Here is an 18,522-nt window from a genome sequence, read left to right as displayed (position 1 = left end):
AAATATAGATCTCCTAGATACATCCATAATAGGGAAAAAAGTGTACCTGTCATTGCACAGCCTCTCACACACACACATACTCAATTTTGCTATTACTAGGAGTCACTGTTACCCACTGAGGAACATGGAGGACTTAAATTCTGGACACCTGAGACTGAAGTCAGACTCTGTTACTGACCTTCTCACTGACCTCGGAGCAGTTGTTGCACATATCCCAAGTCACTTGCCCCTGTCAAATTTCCCCACTTTTGAAAGAACTGTGAATAAACTGTATGACTGAAGTGTTACATGCTCGTTCACTCATTTATTCATTGATTTATGTTTTCCTTTTTGAAAATACGGCACTATGAAAGAGATACATGTCTCGGATAGCTGTGCTGGCCTTGCTGTAAGAGATTTTAATTTATGAAATCCAAACATTAATCCCATAGTGGAGAAAAATACACATACGCATTGTCTTCAGAAGAATCCAGTCTGGTATAAAGCAGCTGACAACGTTTATAAATCTGTGCTGTTTCAAATGTTTTCCAGTGTAATTTTTTTCCCCTAACTGCTAACACTTACCTTCAGCTGAGTTTTGAGCTAACACCTCCTGCTTGTCACAGCTCAGACACCTCCCCTGCTGCCCTCCCCGCACTCTTTCAGTGAAGTGTTCCCTTCCCTCTCGTCACAGTTGTGTCTCTGGAGAAGGCAGTCAGGCACGAGGACTGAAGAGGCAGGAGGGGACAGTTGAGTTTGTTCCTCAGATTCCCATACTGATTGGAAAGAATGACCTGGGCAAAGGCTTTTTTTGCCTTTTTTTTTTTCCTCTGATTCCCATGAATGCTCTTAAATCAACTTCAAAAGAAGTCTTGTTGCATTGTACTCTTTTGTAGGTAACCCATTTTTATGATTCTTCATATTAGGCAGTGGTTTTACTTTGTATGTTAAATGTGATTTGGCTGTAAGCCTGGATGTTTAGTTGACAGCTGACGGTTCGATTGCTAGTTTTAAAGCTGGAACTTCGTCTCCCAATTGACACAGGTGTTTTTTAAGATCTTACGGTATGAGATGGCTGCTGGGCTAACAGAGGTATGTTCATGTTGCCTGTACCCTAAAGCTGTGACTAGATGGAGCCCAGCTTAGCACTTCAAATCTTAAGATTTGTGGAATAGACTTCCACAGGTTTGGTTTGTGTGAGTGTGGGGCACAGCTGCTCTAGGGCTAGCCACAGAAGAGTACAGTCTAGTCTGCTTTCTTAGTTGTGTTTTGCTCTGCAAACTTTGTATCAGTAAGAAAATTAATGCTTTAGGTGTACCTAACATAAGGCTAAGACAAGAAAGAAGGTGTGACTTTTACAATTCTCAGAAAATTACCATATTATAAAGGGGTTTTTTTGGTGAGTAAGGGAGGTTCTATGTGTTGCAGGTAAGTTGTATGTCTGTACCAAATTACACCGAATGGCATAATCCTTCCTCTGCCACTTGAGAGACTGAAAAATTCCATTCTGAGAACAGCAGTGCGTTCCAGCTTTGACATTAATGTGTAGGATTATCCACTAGGCACGTATAGGCAGTGCGATGCATAAGCTTATGAGATAGGCACAAAGTGGAAGTGAAGCTTCCGGCGTTCTCATGAGGCATGATTAATTCTTGATTCATGCTGGACTGAGCAGGATAAAGGGGCCACAATCCTTGCAGAAGTTATGCACTAAAGGTGGTGTACAGATCCCAACATCTTTTGTTCATCAGCTTGCAACTGGAAGTTAGATATATACATTAGAAGTTAATCAGATTTAGGCTTTTCTCACCCCTAACACTTCCTCATGGAATCACGTTTATAGGTAAAGTTGGAGAAGGTAAATGCTCTCTCTTGCTGTAGGGCTGTGTTTATCCCAACCTGTTTCTGAGCTCTGCAATGTATTCTGTTACCAGGGATGTCAGTCGAGCAGGAAAAATTGAAGTTGATTTCTTTTGTGCAACAGCTGCAGAACCAGGAGATGCTGAGGGCAATGGTGAAGAAAGCAGAGCTGGAAATCAATGGCAAAATGATTGAAACAGTGAAGAGGCTTGAAGATCCTGTGCAACGACAGCGCAACCTGGTGGAACAAGAACGGCAGAAATACCTCAACGAGGAGGAAAAGATTGTAAAGAAGTTATGGTGGGTTGAGAAACCTCTTAGAATTTGTTGCTTTTGCCTGCCTTTTTTTTTTTTTTTCCTATAAAGTACTAGCTTTCACCGCTCTCTGCCTGCACCTGTTCTAGCCGTGTTTCCTTGCACTCATATTGGCTGTAAAACTGTGTCTGTGTTGTACAAATCCGTGGGTGAGGCCCACCAGTACAGAGGTTCAGCCTCTTGAGAAGTCCCCTGTAAAGGAACAGATGACTGTAAGGACTGTGACCACTTTCATCTTCTGAAAGCCTCTCCCTACCCTAGCTCTCCCCTTCAGCTTTATGGGTTACACTTTTGGGAAGGAGGGAAGAATTTCCTTGAGAACAAATGGGTGCAAGGGAAGGTAAAGAGTTTGGCTTTAGGTAAAAAATCAGTTTTCAATAGTAAGTACTTAGGCTATTGCATGAAAGAGGTAGGGGAAACTCAAATATATAGAGAATTGAAGTTTAATTGCAGTCAGCAATGCCAGTCTCTGTCTAAAATTTACTCACTGGAATTTCCATATACTTAACTGCAGATAAAATTACTTTTCTTTTTTTGTTGTTGTTGTGTCAAGGCTCTTTGTAAGACTCGTTTTCCCCAAAACTTTGGCCTACCAAGACTGATGGGATCCAGTTATTTGTTTTAGTCCATGTTCAGAGTCAGCAGGAGGCAAGATGAAGCTGAAATCAATGAACAATTTAACTAGTTCTAATACTCACATTTGTAAGATGCTATATAACTAATTATTTCTCATTATTGCATTTAGTTCACACCTGAAGAATTGCTCCATAATAGAAACTTTGTAGTCAGCTTGTCTTTGGAAATGATGACTGAAGAGCCATAGGAGTACAGTTGGCAGCTGAGGGGAGTAAATCTTTCCTGTTGATCAATGTGTTGTCAGATGAATAAGATTTGTAAATAAAGGTGGTACATCTGTGAAGACAAAGTAGAGTGTTACTAAGGGAGTGTATGTTTTCTGTGAGGAGAAGTTGAATGTGTGGTAACAGTCCATGCTAGTGTATATAATCCTCTCAGCTGGTTTGTAGTCTTAAATAACATTGTGTTGCAGTCTTAAGTAATTGCCCTCCTGTTTATCACTTTATTTCTATGTACCTCATTGCCTAGTTTCTAGATTGTTTGTTCTCTGTGGGAGAACCATTTGTGTGATGGCTGTTTATCGCGTTGCCTCATAAAATGGATACTGAGTGAGGTCAAGTGCAAATGGCAGTAGTTGTTACAGATGCTCATTTAGGATACCACTTTGATTGCAATATGGTTCTGTTTGATCAGTGTTTGGAATTTTTTCTGTTCACAGTGTTTCTGCTGCTTCTGTGCTACTTCAATTGTTAATTTACAGGGAAATGTCTTAGATCATTCATAGGCTGTAATGTTAGCTCAACCCTTTTAGAGACATGCTAGAAAAAACCCACTTAAATCACAAAAAAATATTTTTCATCAGTTGTGTCCAGCGAGATTTCTTTGTCACATATTTGCGTGTTTGCAGGATCAGAGCCCCCCAAAAAACCCACATCTGACAACAATGCTTTAAGTTCAAGAGCTGATGGCTGTTAATAATGAGGAGCATACATCACGAAGTTACACATCAAATGTCACTGGCAGTATTCAGACAAAAGTTAACATTCTATATAGGCACTTTTGAATAAGCTGGTCCCAGTGCAGATGTATAAAAAATGCAAAGCAACAGGGCAAAAAATTTACTATTTCTTAGTATTTCAACTGTTGCCTTCTTGACCTTTCCTAAATCGTAGGACTAAACCAGTAGACTGACTCATGTAAGACAAGGGAGCTTAAGGATTTCTGCAATACTTACGAAAGTGCACTTACTACTCTGAAATGCTAAATCTCAGCTTAAAAAGCTCTCCTTGTTGCAATTCTGAACATTATCACTGGGAGATAAAGAAATAAACATATTGGTGGTTTCATGTTGCGAAGAGCAGAAATGTCAGTGTACATTTCAGAGCAAGTTTTCTGTTGAGCAGAAAACCGTTTGTGGTGGTGCCTACAGAAGCGTGCCCATGTGTGTCGCAGCTGTAACAGGATTACAGTTCAGAGCTATCTAATGAAATCTAAGGAACACTGTTAAACATAGCATTTATGCACACTCGTAACAGCCAAATACACATGTAGAATTAACTGGGTAGTTTATTTTCTATCTAGTCTTCTGGTTCAACATTAAGAGATGTCATACATGACACTTTTTGGGTTGTTGATACTGGCCTTAATATTTACCAGACCAAGGACAAATTATGATGATATGACACATTGACTAATTAAGTATTTATGTTGTGAGGAGCATGTTACAGATATGACAACTATATGCCGTAGATTATTGTAAGCACTTTAATAGTGGGGGTTTTATAAGCACAGTATTTAAATTATAGCTATATCCTATCTGTCTAACTGGACATAGTAAGTTACAATTCATGTTTTTGTTAGGAAAAGTATCAGACTTTTTTATAAGAATAACCATGCTCAGCAACAAAAAAACTCCACATTTAGCAGTCTTGGAGAGCCACTAGTAGCGGATACTTGGGAAAGTATGTAAGAAAATGACAAAATGTGCAGAGCACATCTCCTTGCTTTTAAGTATTTGTAGCTCAGGGATTTTCCGAGTCAGAGATGGTACCTTCATATGCAGAAGTTCTGCATGGATCGTTTACTTTTCATGAACTTAGACATTTTTTTAAATTTATGTAAACTTCATTGTGTACAGCATCTAGGCACAATGAATTCTAGAGTAATTCTTTTTTGGGTAGAAATAACTTCTTTTTATTTGTTTTTGAATCTTTCATCTGTTGATCAGTCCCCAGACTCTTAAATCATGTACAGCAGAATATTTGTCCTTATCATGCTAGTCATGATGTTATAGATGCTTCCCCACTCCCTTTCTACTCCCTTTTCCCCCAACTCATGCCTTTTCCAACATGAAAAGTCCTAGTCTGCTTAGTTACTCCTCTTGTGGAAGGCTTTCTGTATATTCTGTCATCCTGTTGCCTTTCTCTGTGCCCTTTCTAGCTCTAGTGTACATCTGTGAGATGGGGATGGGTAGAGAGGAGAGCCCTACAAGAGCTATATTGGATGTGGGCACACCATGACTTCATGCAGTGGCATAGTGATGGTCTCCCTGTCCTTATGTTCCACATGAACTTTCCATTACAAATCCAACATCTCACTCACAACGGATGATTATCAGTTAAAAGTTCATCACTGCGTATAAAAACATAGGGGTTTGGAAGGGTGTTGGTTTTAGGTGGTGTTGGTTTTGTTTTTATTTCTCCTCTGCTCATGAGCATTACTTTACATTTATTAGGAGTTAATTTAGCCTTTGGGTTTTTCCTGGTCAGTTTCAGGTGCTCCATCTGCAGCCCACAGCGGTCACCTTTCATTTTCATCCCCCTGTATAATATAATACCTTTTTGAGATTTTTTTACTATCCTGCTGATTCTTTTTTCTGAATAATGTATAATATGTTGAAAAGCACCAGCCCTAGCACCAATCCCTGTGGAACCCACTAGCAAACTACATTCATTGAGCTGTTCATTGCTCCCTTCCCTTTACTTCCAGTATTTTATCCATGAAAGAATTTCCTCTCATCCCATGGCAACATTGCTTTCTTGAAAGCTTTTGTTCAAATAGCTTGCTGAAAGCCTTTTGGGCTATAGTTTGTCCCATGCTGTTGTTCCCTTGTGGATTTGTGAGACTTAGCTTCTCTTTACAGAAAACACATTAATTCATCCCTAATGCAGCATATTTATTCATTGGTCCACTAATTCTTTATTGTTTATTCTTTGTTTTGGTATCTATCAATTACAGCAGTCTAGGTGTCAGTTCTCTGGATAGCCCCATCCAAGTTCTAAAAATGTATTTGTATCATCTATGATACTTTCCACTACCCTGGTGCCAAAGCTAATCAAGAAGGTAAATGCTTTGCATTAATAGTTCAACTGTTTCACCCTTGAGTTACTGTTGAATTCCAGGGCAAATACCACCTGGCCTGGGTGATTTGTTACTATTAATTTTGTCAGTTTGATTTGTAACCTGCTCTACTGATACTATAGTCTGAGATAGATCTTCTGATGCTTTTTTGCCCAAATGAAGATCTCAGTGTAAGAGTGTGCCTCAGTTCCCCTGTAAAAAACACAGATGCAGAAAAATCATTTATCTTGTATTCACCTTCTGAAACTGCATTAATGTGACTTGTTAATTGGGTTTGCTTAGTCCAATCTATAAAGCCAAGTTGTTTTCCCAGTTACAGAAAACAAATGCTGGAGACTGCTAGAGCTGTTTCAGACTTCGACTCCTGAGGACTGAAGTTTCTTTTCCCTTGTAGTTAGCAGCATGAGGCTGTGTAATATGGTATCCCCTGAGTAATTTCAGGATCAGTTGTGTTGTTTGGTAGTAGCACTGTATGGAATCAAAGGGGGTTTATGATGACCCTTCTATTTCTGCTCAAAGAACAAAGGGGAAAGAAAGCTGTTGCCAGCTACCTAGAAGTATTTCCTTTATCCCTACATTTCCAACAATCGTAACATTGTTCTGTGTTTGTTCCTTTCTCTTTGTTCCACCCATGAACAAATTTAAGCTTCTGCCCTTACCTTTTTTGTTGCCTGGTGGATGTGAATATCTGAGAAGCTGCTTGTCCAGTGCTGATCTACAAATGGGAGGGGTGATACCCTATGATTCCCAAGGTAGCACTGCCTAGCCTGAGTGTTGGTATTAGGGCACTAAGAGTAGGCAGGATGCATGACTTTTAGAGCACCGTTCTGAAAGGCAGGAGCCTTTGCATTGTAGTGAGTGACAGAAAGCTGAATCCTTTTTCCAGCTACTTCCTAGACTGCCTGTGCCCTTGATTAAAAAGGCAGACAAGACACAGAGACAGCAGGTATCTGCATTATTTCAGCCTCTTCCACTGGAAAAAAAATACCCTGAGAAACGTTCCCTTGCTGCCATCGTGTGGTCCAATGGATTGTTCCCTGCAAGCATGCTTGTGCTAGTGGAAATCATGGCTCCCCCAGCTTTCTCAAGGCAGAATCTTTGGGAGAAGTGGTCTTAATATGGGAACAGGATAATTTACCTCCATTTATTTGTGATCTGTTCAGAAGCAACTTATCATGCAACTTTTGCATCATAACAACTTAATGCAAAATTGTTTTATAGTTTCTAAAGTTCTTAGTCTTTGGACTGACATGAACTCTGCTGTGTGCACTTGATGTTTGGATCCTGGTACTATTTCTGTTTCTCTGTATATCAGAAGTACTATCATATTGCCATTTATTGTTCTGTGTGACTGTGCTTCCACTTCAAATTGACCTAAATGCAGAGTGGTGCTGCAAGGAATTTTCTCCTTTTTATCCTGTTACTGGCTGCCTACTCCTCTCTTTTTGTCCCCATGTCACCTGTTCACTGAGGTAGATCTAGGAAGTGACCTGGATGAAAAAAAGAAATTTTCTGCTGGATTTGCGTGACAGTGCTGGCACAAGGGAAGTATGTGGAAATGCAAGACCTGCAGCTGGTGCAGAAGGCAGCCTTCCTCTACCACTTTTCAGGCAGTCAGCCCATACCTTGGTTCTCTTACAGTAATTGCAAAACTACTACCTCAGTGGATGTAAGAAATGAGGCCCAAAATCAGTTTAAAATGAGTAGCTGATTTGTCAGTTCAGTTTGCTTTACATTGTTTTCTACTATGCAATTAAACTGTTTCTCAGAATAATCCTGTTAGTAAATTTGGTGCCTTAATAGAGGTGGATTTCTTTAGAATAAATATTCAAGAGATGATCCTTTTAAAGTTTCTACATGGGTGTTTTCATTGTTGCGCATAATGCATTTAAGGACTTTTTGAGAATTTTTTAAGCCTCTGTGTATAAACTCCAGCTAAAGCAATGTGGTCTCAATCTTAAATGGAAATAAAGTGGCACCCCGAAAACAAAGTTTCTGTGTCTGAAGGATTGTGCAAATTTATGTGAAGTGTGGAAAAACTGGAAAAATATTGGGAAAGGTGATAAGGAAGCACCAGATGGAACTGGAGGAAGTATGGGATGGCACTGGTTGGAAAAAACATCTGAAGTGATCGATTCTTGAATCTAAATGTTGAGTGAGAGCTGCACACAGTGCACACTTACTGTTTCATTCTAGCTATTGGTAGAAACGGGACCCTGTATCCTGTCTAGCAGGACCTGGCAGATAAACAAGATTGCATCAAGGGGCCATTAGTGCCAGTTTTGGGAATGTTACTTCACTGTTGGCCATTCCTTTGCGTGTCATCAGCAATGAGGAAATGCAAGGTGCAAACCAGTACTGGATGTAGTGGTACAGTGCATCTGTACCCTCCTAGGATTTGCATCCCCAGAAGGCTGGCAGTTCGATGTGTTTCGCCACCCCACCTGCCCCTTGTAGCGCAGCTGCCCTGAGGTTAATGTGCACTGGGCATGTGCAGCCGTCAGAGAAATCAATAACTCGGGCTAGTTACAAGCCTGTTCCTATGCAGGAGTGTCCAGCATCCTCTCCTCCTCTCATGACACCCTGCTGTTTTTTCAGCCTGTGGTGTCAGATTTAAAGATGCCACCATTAAGGTTTCTGGTTTGGTTTAGTTTAGTCCATTCATTTACATATATTTGGTTGTGAATGTGAAAGTCCCACTTATAATATGTCCACTTTTTTTGTTTTGCCAGTGAGCTGGAGGCATTTGTTGAAGACTTGAAGAGGGACTCCACTGCTTCCAGCAAGACAGTTACACTGAAAGATGTTGAAGATGGAGCCTTTCTTTTGCGTCAAGTGGGGGAAGCTGTTGCAACACTGAAAGGTATGTACTTTTCCTTTTTACTTCTAGTTCTTTTAACCACAGTGGCTGGGAACAGTTTTGCCTTTGATCTGTGAGCATTGACTTTCACTTCCAAAAAGACTTAAAGTTGGGATTAAGGAGTTTATTGCATGGCCCCTGGAGAGAAGTAGACACTCAGCTATTTGACATTCACCCCATCACCCATTTCTCCCCAGGGCTTTTTTCATTTCCTCTTGAGCTTCACAGTTCTTGTCTTTGCAGGAGAGTTCCCAACATTGCAGAATAAAATGCGTGCAATCCTCCGGATCGAAGTAGAAGCTGTGAGGTTCCTAAAGGAAGAGCCACACAAGCTAGACAGCTTGCTGAAACGTGTGCGCAGCATGACTGATATCCTTACCATGCTCAGGAGGTGATTTTTTTTTCTTCTTTATTTTTCTTCAAAACTAAAGAATTTCCTCAAGGAGGGCTGGAACAGCTTTCAGGTTTGGTTTCTCCTCCTCTCCCCAGGCAATTTTGAGAAATGCAACTTGCATTAAAATTAAAATTGTATTTTAGAGATTCTTCCTGAATATAGTCTTTCCTGTGCAATGGTTCTGTTCTGACCAACAGCCCCAGTCATCAAGATCTTCTGTTTGAAATCAGCTCCCTCTGAACTCAACAGTTCCAGATTTGGGAAGTGCCTAGATGGGAAAGCTTACAAAGTGGCATCAGTCCCATATCTGAGCTAATTAACTCTTGGCATTTACAGTAATCTAAGCTAACAGAAATATTCTCTGACACTGAAACATGCATCCCCAAAAATGTGGCAGTAAGAAATAAAACAGAAAAACAATTCTAAATGGATAAAAATATCCTAATCCTTCTGAAAGAAAGAAATAGTTTTCAATGTGCTTGCTTCAATTAATGCAAGTTCTTTATTCTGTTTTTATTTTAAGGAAGATGTGTTAGAGAAGGTTGAAATAGTAGATAAAATTTGTGTCCACTAAGTGCCAGTGTTTAGCTATGTTTGTCAGAATATATGAGCAGCAAGTGACTGCTGATTTATATGAGGCAATAGGCATTGGATTTAATTCCTACTCAAAACCAGTGAATCAGGCCAAACTGTTAGTGGTGGTCCCAATTTTACTTCAGTTACAAGAAAATGTAAGTCATAAGCCTATTGTCGCTACCATTATTCTAAGGAATGCAGGGTTGTCATTGTTTCCATATATCCTGGAGCATATGTAAAATGGATTTGCCAGTATTGGCAGAGGGGATAAAATTTTATGTAATAGGTCTTCTAAGAGCCGTCACTTATTTTTCCATGTAGATAAACATCTACATCCTTTCATACTAGTTTCCTTTTCTTAAACATGACTATAGTTATTTCCTGTCTCACTCTGTTTGGGAAAAAAAACAGTAAGTTATGCATGCCAGATTTTTACCAAAAGTAAATTTTTGCAGCAAAATTACGTATTAAGCCTCATAAAGGCTGTTTCAGTAATGGAAAAACTGATGCCATGTGATGGCTAGCTACACTCCAAAGCTCAGCCATTTCACAGCTAGCTGCCAGAAATAATAGATTCTTACATCCTCAGCTCGTCCTACCCCAAACTCTTGACAGACAAGACCTTTGTGAAGTATCATTTAAGGCCTTTGTTTTGGCAATTTGCCAGACTGCTGCCTGTCATTCTATGTAACTACGTCTTTCTGTGCTCATAGTCCAGGGACATCTTGTTTAGCTAGACTCAGTGTATAAAATTTACGTAAACTGATTTCCATTTTCCCTCTAAAATCAACTCACTGTAACTCGTGGTTTGGTAAAAAAAAGTGCCAGTACATCTGTGAAGGTTTGTAAGCATTTTAAAAGGCAAAACCATCCTAATTACAGCAGCCTCTTTAAACCTCTGAGTGCCTGACTGAAAGAAAGCTATAAAATCACACAACTGAGAGCATTAGGAAGAAAAATCACCATTTTGATATTTTTGATACAGGTACTTTTCCCTTGCAAATAGTTTATTGTTAAGTATTGCTCATGACTCACCTGTATGCTAACCATGTGCCACGCTGTTGCCTTCAATTTGGCTGGGCAGACATGTTACAGAAGGACTGCTGAGGGGTGTGGATCCAGCCCAAGCTGTGCAATCCTCTGCTATGGAAAAGGCCACTGCAGCTGATGCTCTGAAAAACCAGGAGGATCTCAAGCATGCCCAGGGACATGCACAGCAAAACCTCACAACGGTCACATCAGAGTCCCAGGTGTCATCAGTCAAGTCAGAAGTCATCCCCTTCTCCACAATGACGGTCCATCATGTGCAGAGCTCTCCTGTTGTCATCCATCAGTCTCAGCACTCATCAGCCCTGGTCAACCATGCCCAGGGTTCACCTACTGCAGCCAGCCACAGCGAAGGTGTGCCGGTGGGTGGCCACCTCTCAGCCACCCCACCAGCCCCCCTGCAAGAGCCCGCAATGGGATCCCAGCCCACACAAGCCACGCCAGCACCACAGGTCTCTGTCAATGGCACCACCATGCAAAGTCTTTTCATTGAGGAAATTCACAGTGCAAGTACCAGAAACCGAGCTGTATCGATTGAGGTACGGTGTATTCTACTCAACCAGTTGTCCTGTCTTTGGGTCTGAGCTCCCAGTCTCACCCTTGAGACTGCAGGTGGGATTTTTCAAATGCATTCTGGGGATTTATATGCTTAACCCCTAACTACACCGTGCATTTCTGAAGATACCCTCTGATTTTAAGTGTAACAGGATAATAACATGAAACTGAAATGAGTAACTGTGTTTTTTGAATAACCTTTATATATATATATATATAAAAATTATTCTTTTTAAGAATACTTCATCTTTGAACAATGACATATGATCCTCTGGCAACACTTGCATTAGTGGATTTCATTCACTCTTTAAATCTCTGTATCCTTCATTATGGAAAAGTAAAAGTAAAAAAGTGTGAAGTTCCAGTGGTTTCACACAAAGATATTGAGAAAACCTACAAGTGAGCTCTCATGTCTTATTACAGACATGAACTTTAATCACCAGTGTGATATAGTAGGGCAGTGACCCAGATTTAAATTTTGCCTTTGTGCCTTTATTGAGCAGTGGCTGCTGTCAGTCTGTGTGTTTGTGCAGTATCCAGCACAATGGAAGTCAGAACCAGTGTATGATTAGTGTTAATATATTTCCTCTAGTTGCTGACTAGAACTGCAGTATCTACCCATATTGACCTATAATGATTTGATTACACATGGATTTTTTTTTAAGTGATCACAACAGGAATCGGAGAAATAAATAGATGCTTTACTGTCTTTATCTAGAAAGCTGAAAAGAAATGGGAAGAGAAAAGACAAAACCTTGATCACTATAATGGAAAGGAATTTGAAAAGCTCTTGGAAGAGGCCCAGGCCAATATAATGAAGTCAATTCCTAACTTGGAGATGCCTCCCCAGCCAGCAGCCCTGCCTAAAGGGGATGCAGTGGAAAAGCTGGAAGTCTCAGGTAAGGTTCACTAGAGTGAATAGTGCTAAAGAATTGCGTATCTGGAAAAGAGAGGTTCTTTTTCCTACTTCTGGAATGGTTTCAGATTACAGATTTCTGTGTTCTTGACCATACCTGTAAGTATGATCCTGAGGAATAATGCAGGTCCTGCAGACAGGATGCAGTGATTTTGCAGATGGGCTGCAACATGTAACCAGCTGAACATGGATTTCCCCATATTGGAACTGAGAGAGTTTGTCCTCTGGAGATGAAGACTCCTCACAAGCAAGAGAGTAAGAGTACACCTTGCTTTTGAGGGAAATGAGAGTATCTGTATACTATATCTATATATATATGTAGTATACTGTGTTCAGTTTTGCACTTAAAAGTTTGGCATTACAGAGAGAGCGCTCTGGAAAGAACCACAAAGAGTTTGAGCACAAATGATCTTACCATCAGAAACCTAAAAAGCCCTATTTGTAGACTAATTTGTTATCAAAAGGAGATCAAGACTTGCCTGAGGTTTCTGAGAGTAAGAATGCCTTTTAATTTTGCAGAACAAGTTCCAACAATTTGAAGCTGAAGGTAGAAAAAGCCGCATTAAAAATTAGCTGTCAAATTTTAACAGAGTAACTAATCACTGCAGTTTAATTATGAACATACAAGATTCTCTGCCACTTCAAATCTTTAAGCAATACTATGTTTCTTTCCTAAAGGCTGCTCAGGCACAAAGTCTGTGCATGATGCAAGACCTGCTTAAAGAAATCCTTGAATCTGTATTGAGTGGAAAGTCATATTATTTGGTCTTAATGATCCTGCTGACTTCATACTCTTAAACTATAAATACAACCAATGTTTTGGTTGAGTCCCTCAGAGGTCTGAAAATGAACTGTGATGCTGCATAACAGAGTTGTCATGCAGAAGTGGGTAGATATGTAGGAATGAATGAGAGTGACTTTCACAGTAAGCATTCTGGCTATCCACGGCTATGATATAGATATAGTGAGTTTCAAGTTAACGTGAGTCAGACTGTGACCCTGTAGCAAAAAAAGAGGCAAACATCATAACGAGATGAACAGGAATATCTCCAAGACACATGAATCTGCTCAGCAGTGATGAACTCTTAACATAGAGTTCATTACATAATCAGTGTTCTGGATTTCAAGGAAGGACTGAATAAATAGTAGGGGGTCAAGAGGTCAGTGATGATAATGACCAGAGCTCTAAAAACCCCCATGATCTCTGGGGAACAAAAAAAGAATCAGAGAATCACAGAATGGTTTGGGTTGGAAGGGATCTGAAATATCATCTAGTTCCACCCCCTCTGCCATGGGCAGGGACACCTTCCACTAGACCAGGTGTCTCAAAGCCCCATCCAGCCTGGCCTTGAGCACTGCCAGGGATGGGGCATCCACAGCTTCTCTGGGCAACCTGTGCCAGTGCCTCACCACTCTCATAGTGAAGAATTTCTTCCTAATATCTAAAGAATTGCTTTTGTTTAGTATGAGGAAGTGAAGGCTGAGGAAGGACAAAGCAATCTCTGAATATATTAAAATCTGCTTAAAAAAACAAAAGACTAACTTCCTTTGTGTGGGTAGAACAGCAGTAGAAGTTGGCAGTTGCAACCAGGAAGATTCAGGTTAGGTATTAGGGAAAAACCTCATAATGACAAGGAAAGTGAAGCACTGAAGAAAGCTGTATGAGGCAACGATGAGGATGTAAGCTGTCCATTAGTGGAGAGAATGGCTTAGCCTAACATTGATCAAGAATTATATAGGTGGAGCTACTTTGTGGGAGCAGGATGATGGGGTATCCTTCCAGTGGTATCCCTTTCACAATTCTAACATACAAATCCATGCCTAAATTTCTTCAAAGAGGAACAAAGATGCCTCAGCCAAACCTTGCATTTACCTCATTAGCCAAGCATGAGTCAGCTGCAAAATTCTTACCCAGCTACTTAAGCAATAGTCCATCTGGCTCAGCAGTCTGTCTGACAGAGGCAATGGGAGATACTGTGTGTGGGCAGCACAGGACCTGGCCACCTTCTGCAGTCTGCTAGTACTCCCCCGGCACCCCTAATCAGTATTAGAGGGAATATCCCAACCTCTTCCTTTTCATATCCATTATGAACCTTTTATCCAGTAATTCCTCTATACCTGCCTATACCTTTGCATCCCCCCTGCTGCGGCAGCAAGCTCCCCATCTTGTGAAGGGGCTTTCCTTCATCTATTGTAAACTGATCTCATACTGGTTTCACTGAGTTCCCCTTAGTTCTGATGTTCTGCAATTTGGCAAACAGCAGCTCTGCATCCTTGTAATGATGGTTTATAAATCATGAAGGCAGTGGATAAACCTTGATCATATGCTGGAGGTGTCAGCCTGCCCCACAGGCTCCAAACAGCAAACTTGCAGCCTTTCTGGTCCCTCCATCTAGGCCAGCTGCTCTCTCCCCAGGCTAGTTTCAGTTGCCCTTCTCTAACTCCACTGTGTCTTTCTGGAGCTGTGGAGACCAGAGCTGCATGCTGTACTCAAGGTGTTGGCGTGCCAGAGCTGTAAATAGCTGCAAAACAGTGCCCTGGGGCTCGTGTAGATGAATTCATACAGAACCTGAGAGGAGTGTTTTCAGATCTAGCATTTTGTTCCAGGTGCACCTTTAACAATGACAAGTTGTGGCTTGTTGGATGTTTCACAACATACACATTTAATATAAATTCTATTGAACCTTGTAAAATAACTTTAGAATTCTGGCATTGTTCAGTGAGGTTACTGGCTATCAACACAAGTGTAATGTGTGGCATAAATAGAAGTCAGTGAAAATAATTACCATATGGGTGCAGTGAGCTGTGACATCTTAAAAAGTGTAGAGCACAGTAATAGAGAAGTTTTGAAACTCATATAGTTAACTAATCCACTTCTAGAATACAGTTTTGCACAGTGTGTAGCCAGCAGATTTAAGGAGGAATTTGATGAGATTGAGACTTTGCCTTCTGTTGTGCATAAGGAATCCTGTAATAGTAACATAAATAAGGAAACAGCAAAACTTTTCCTTAATAATTTAATAAATATCCCACATGCCGCCCAAGTCTTCTGTGATTCAAGATTAAAATTTCACTATCAGTCTGCTGTAGACCAGAAAACAGAGCAACATAAGGAAAGAGACACCACCTACCTACTAATGTAGTACATGACATTTTGGACATAAATTAGCAGAATCTCTGTTGGCTTTGCTGCAGATCCTGTTACCAGAATATGTTGTCTCAGCCATTCTCCACACAGAATCCAATCAAGAAACTCTTTCTTTTCTCCCGGCAAAGCACAAGCCAGAGTAAAATTGCACACTTTACACAGTTCTTTAAATGCTTCTTTAATGTCTTGACCCTAACTCATCTTCGTGATCAAGATTGTTCAGTGAAAAATGTGGGGGGTGTCTCTAGCGTGTGTCTTAGAAATTGGGCTACTTCGTCTCTCTTTGCCTTTGTATGTGAGAATGCCCTGATTTAGCAAGTGCTGAGTGATCAGTATCTTCCATTAAAGACAGTTTGCTTATCTGACTACAAAGGCTGCCTCAAGGCAGGCATTATTTTTTTGAGAACTTTTTAAGACCTGTTGGATTATTTTGGTGCAAGTAGAAATTTGTGTGGTGGGAGAAATTAATTCCAGTCTGTCTGTGTCTGTTAAAGAATGCTTCGGTTCAGCGAAACAGCTGGCGCTGAACAGCTCCCATTTTGTTCACAGAAGTGCTGAGCGCTTTGGCACCAAAGAAGGTACCAGCTCCTGCTGGTAGAAGTACCTCAGATGTCACTAAAAACGAGTAGTGTGTATTAACCAAAGTGGTCTAATGTAAAGTGCATCTGGAAAGTCACTCTTCTTGCAGTCCTGCAAGTGCCAGATAACCAGGGAGGGAGATAATACAACAGAGCATTTCTTTAAGCTTAAGCAGCTTCAAAGAACATTTGAACTAAGAAGGGAACAAAGGTGAGGCCGGGTCAGACAAGAGCTCCATCCAGCCCCAGAGGCCAGCCGATGTGTCAGAGGAGCCTGACACAGCCCCAGGAGTGGGCAGTTATGCAATAACTTGCCCAGGGGGAACACTTAGCCCTAAACAGCTGGATAATCCCAAAAGCAGGAGGTTTTATCTTTCTGGATTATATTTATTCCAGCTCTTTATGTAACACTGAGTAGCTGCAGAAAGGTCATTCTCTCAGTCTTGAAAACAAGCATTGTAAACACCAGTGTGAAAATGGTGGCTGCTGGCATGTTTGATGCTTAGCCTGTGACCAGAAACACATAGGGACAGGTCATGAGCAGAGCAATGCTGTTTCTGGAAAAAATGCCATCCAGTAGCAGTGGGGAAGAGGAAGTGACAGCTGGTGGGGAAGCATCCTGGCGGGGGAATGCCAGTTTGAGAAACTGATCTCTTGGAAGACACTCCTTGGAAAGCAAGGGCTGGCTTTGCTCAGCTGTTCTATTTGGTATTGGAATCTTCATGGGTTAGCAAAATATATATAGGGCTCTTATGTGATAATTCAAAGGCAAAACTGTGCATTTCTGAAATAGTAGTAAAGTGAAAACACATGCTGCCTTACCTTAGAAAAGGAGCAAGTGCAGCTGCCCCTGCTCTGGGGTGAGAAGACTTATTGAACTACAGAGGTGGCATGTCTAGAGCAGTGTTTACATTTTCCCTCTCAGCCTTTTTTTGAACTATAAGATGGACAAAACTCTTCAGCACCTCTCCTAGCACCTTGCTGGTGACGTGCGGAATTAGACTCTATAACTCGAAAGTTATAAAGTAGGTATGTTTATTGTGCGCAGATGCACGGGGGATCGCTCCTCCACAAGCGTGCATGCCCGAAGTGACAAACCATCTCACATTTATACAATAAAACAAATGAATATTCAATTAACGCCTATACATATTCGTTACCTAAACCCCCGCTTCTTCGTATGTCAATTAGCTTATCAGTCCTTTGCCTGGAATGTGGTGGTCTTGCAGGTTTGTAGGTGATTCATGTTCTTGTGACCATCCGATCTTCTTCAGCAAGGAGACTTAGCACTCCCTCCCTCTAGATAGCATTGGAATATCTCTCACCCTTTTCTCATTCTTTTTTAAAATAGCCCCTTTGTTAGAGGAAGAAGGGCAGGCATCTCCTCCAAACTGTAGTCATCTCCTCAAAGCTGTGTGCCTATGTGACCAGACACCGCACCCATGACTAGTCACCATACCCACATTCCTGAGCAGACACATACAGTCACAGTCGGTGTCCATTGTCCCCATTTCACACTATTTCTCCATATCACTGGCAGTACCTCCCAGGCAGAGCAGAAATGTGTGCTGGTTGCTTCAGGATTGCTGAGAACAATGAGAAGCCTCCAGGTCCAGAGAAGTCTTGCTGGTATCATCCACGTCAGTGGCTGTGCTTTCAAAGGATGCCACAGGGCACTATCTGTAACCAGGTACCCAGCTGAACCTGCATCTTACAAGCTTCTTTACAAGTGATTGATTTACAGGTGTGTGCTCTGCTATCACACTTAACACAACAAGGGCTGAAACCCAGCCACAGTAGTATGGGTGACATGAGCTTTCCTGAAAATTTCTGGGTGACATGAGCCAGTTTCTCTGTACAAGTGCAGCACCGTTTACTTTCATTCAAGATAGTTCCATCTGAATCCCAAATGGGTTTCTATTAATATCTGTTCAGCAGCAGGACCTCTGAAGACATTTTTTTTTTCCTTTCCAGTTGAGGCAGGGATGAATAACTTTTTTCCTTTCCTTCACCTATGCTCACTTTGTGCTGCTCTGTTTACTTGCAGAAGAAATTCCTGATGGGGAACAGGATAGTGACAAGCTGACCAAGTCTCCACCTCCTCCACCTCCACGGCGCAGTTACCTGCCAGGATCAGGGCTAACCACAACGAGATCAGGAGATGTCATCTATGCAGCCAGAAAAGAGGCTGCTGCTGTCAAGGTTTGATGATTCAGACTCTAGGCAATCAGACTGTTGAGTGGTTGGCACAGAGAAACATTCCCAGGCTTGGGCTGTGTCTGTAAACCACAAAATAAGTTGAGACAGAGCTGTGTCCTGGAAAGCTACTGAAACTGCCTACTGGGAAACAGTGCTGTT

General features: G+C 41.2%; 1 protein-coding gene across 17 annotated transcripts in view; it reads left to right on the top strand.

The window, feature by feature from the left end:
• KIAA1217 overlaps positions 1-18,522 on the top strand; it is a 350,277-nt gene that overhangs the window by 319,535 nt on the left and 12,220 nt on the right. For all 17 annotated transcript variants that reach the window (XM_080384817.1, XM_080384821.1, XM_080384820.1 and 14 more), the window contains 6 exons: positions 1,964-2,139; positions 8,823-8,953; positions 9,194-9,341; positions 11,005-11,506; positions 12,241-12,421; positions 18,212-18,366. In XM_080384817.1, the coding sequence (XP_080240943.1) occupies positions 1,964-2,139; positions 8,823-8,953; positions 9,194-9,341; positions 11,005-11,506; positions 12,241-12,421; positions 18,212-18,366 (1,293 nt within the window). The remainder of the gene's footprint in view (positions 1-1,963; positions 2,140-8,822; positions 8,954-9,193; positions 9,342-11,004; positions 11,507-12,240; positions 12,422-18,211; positions 18,367-18,522) is intronic.

This window comes from Falco punctatus, assembly GCF_963210335.1.
Source record: "Falco punctatus genome assembly, chromosome: 4".
In the NCBI taxonomy this organism is placed as follows: Eukaryota; Metazoa; Chordata; class Aves; order Falconiformes; family Falconidae; genus Falco; species Falco punctatus.
This window is presented reverse-complemented; position numbering and strand designations above follow the sequence as displayed.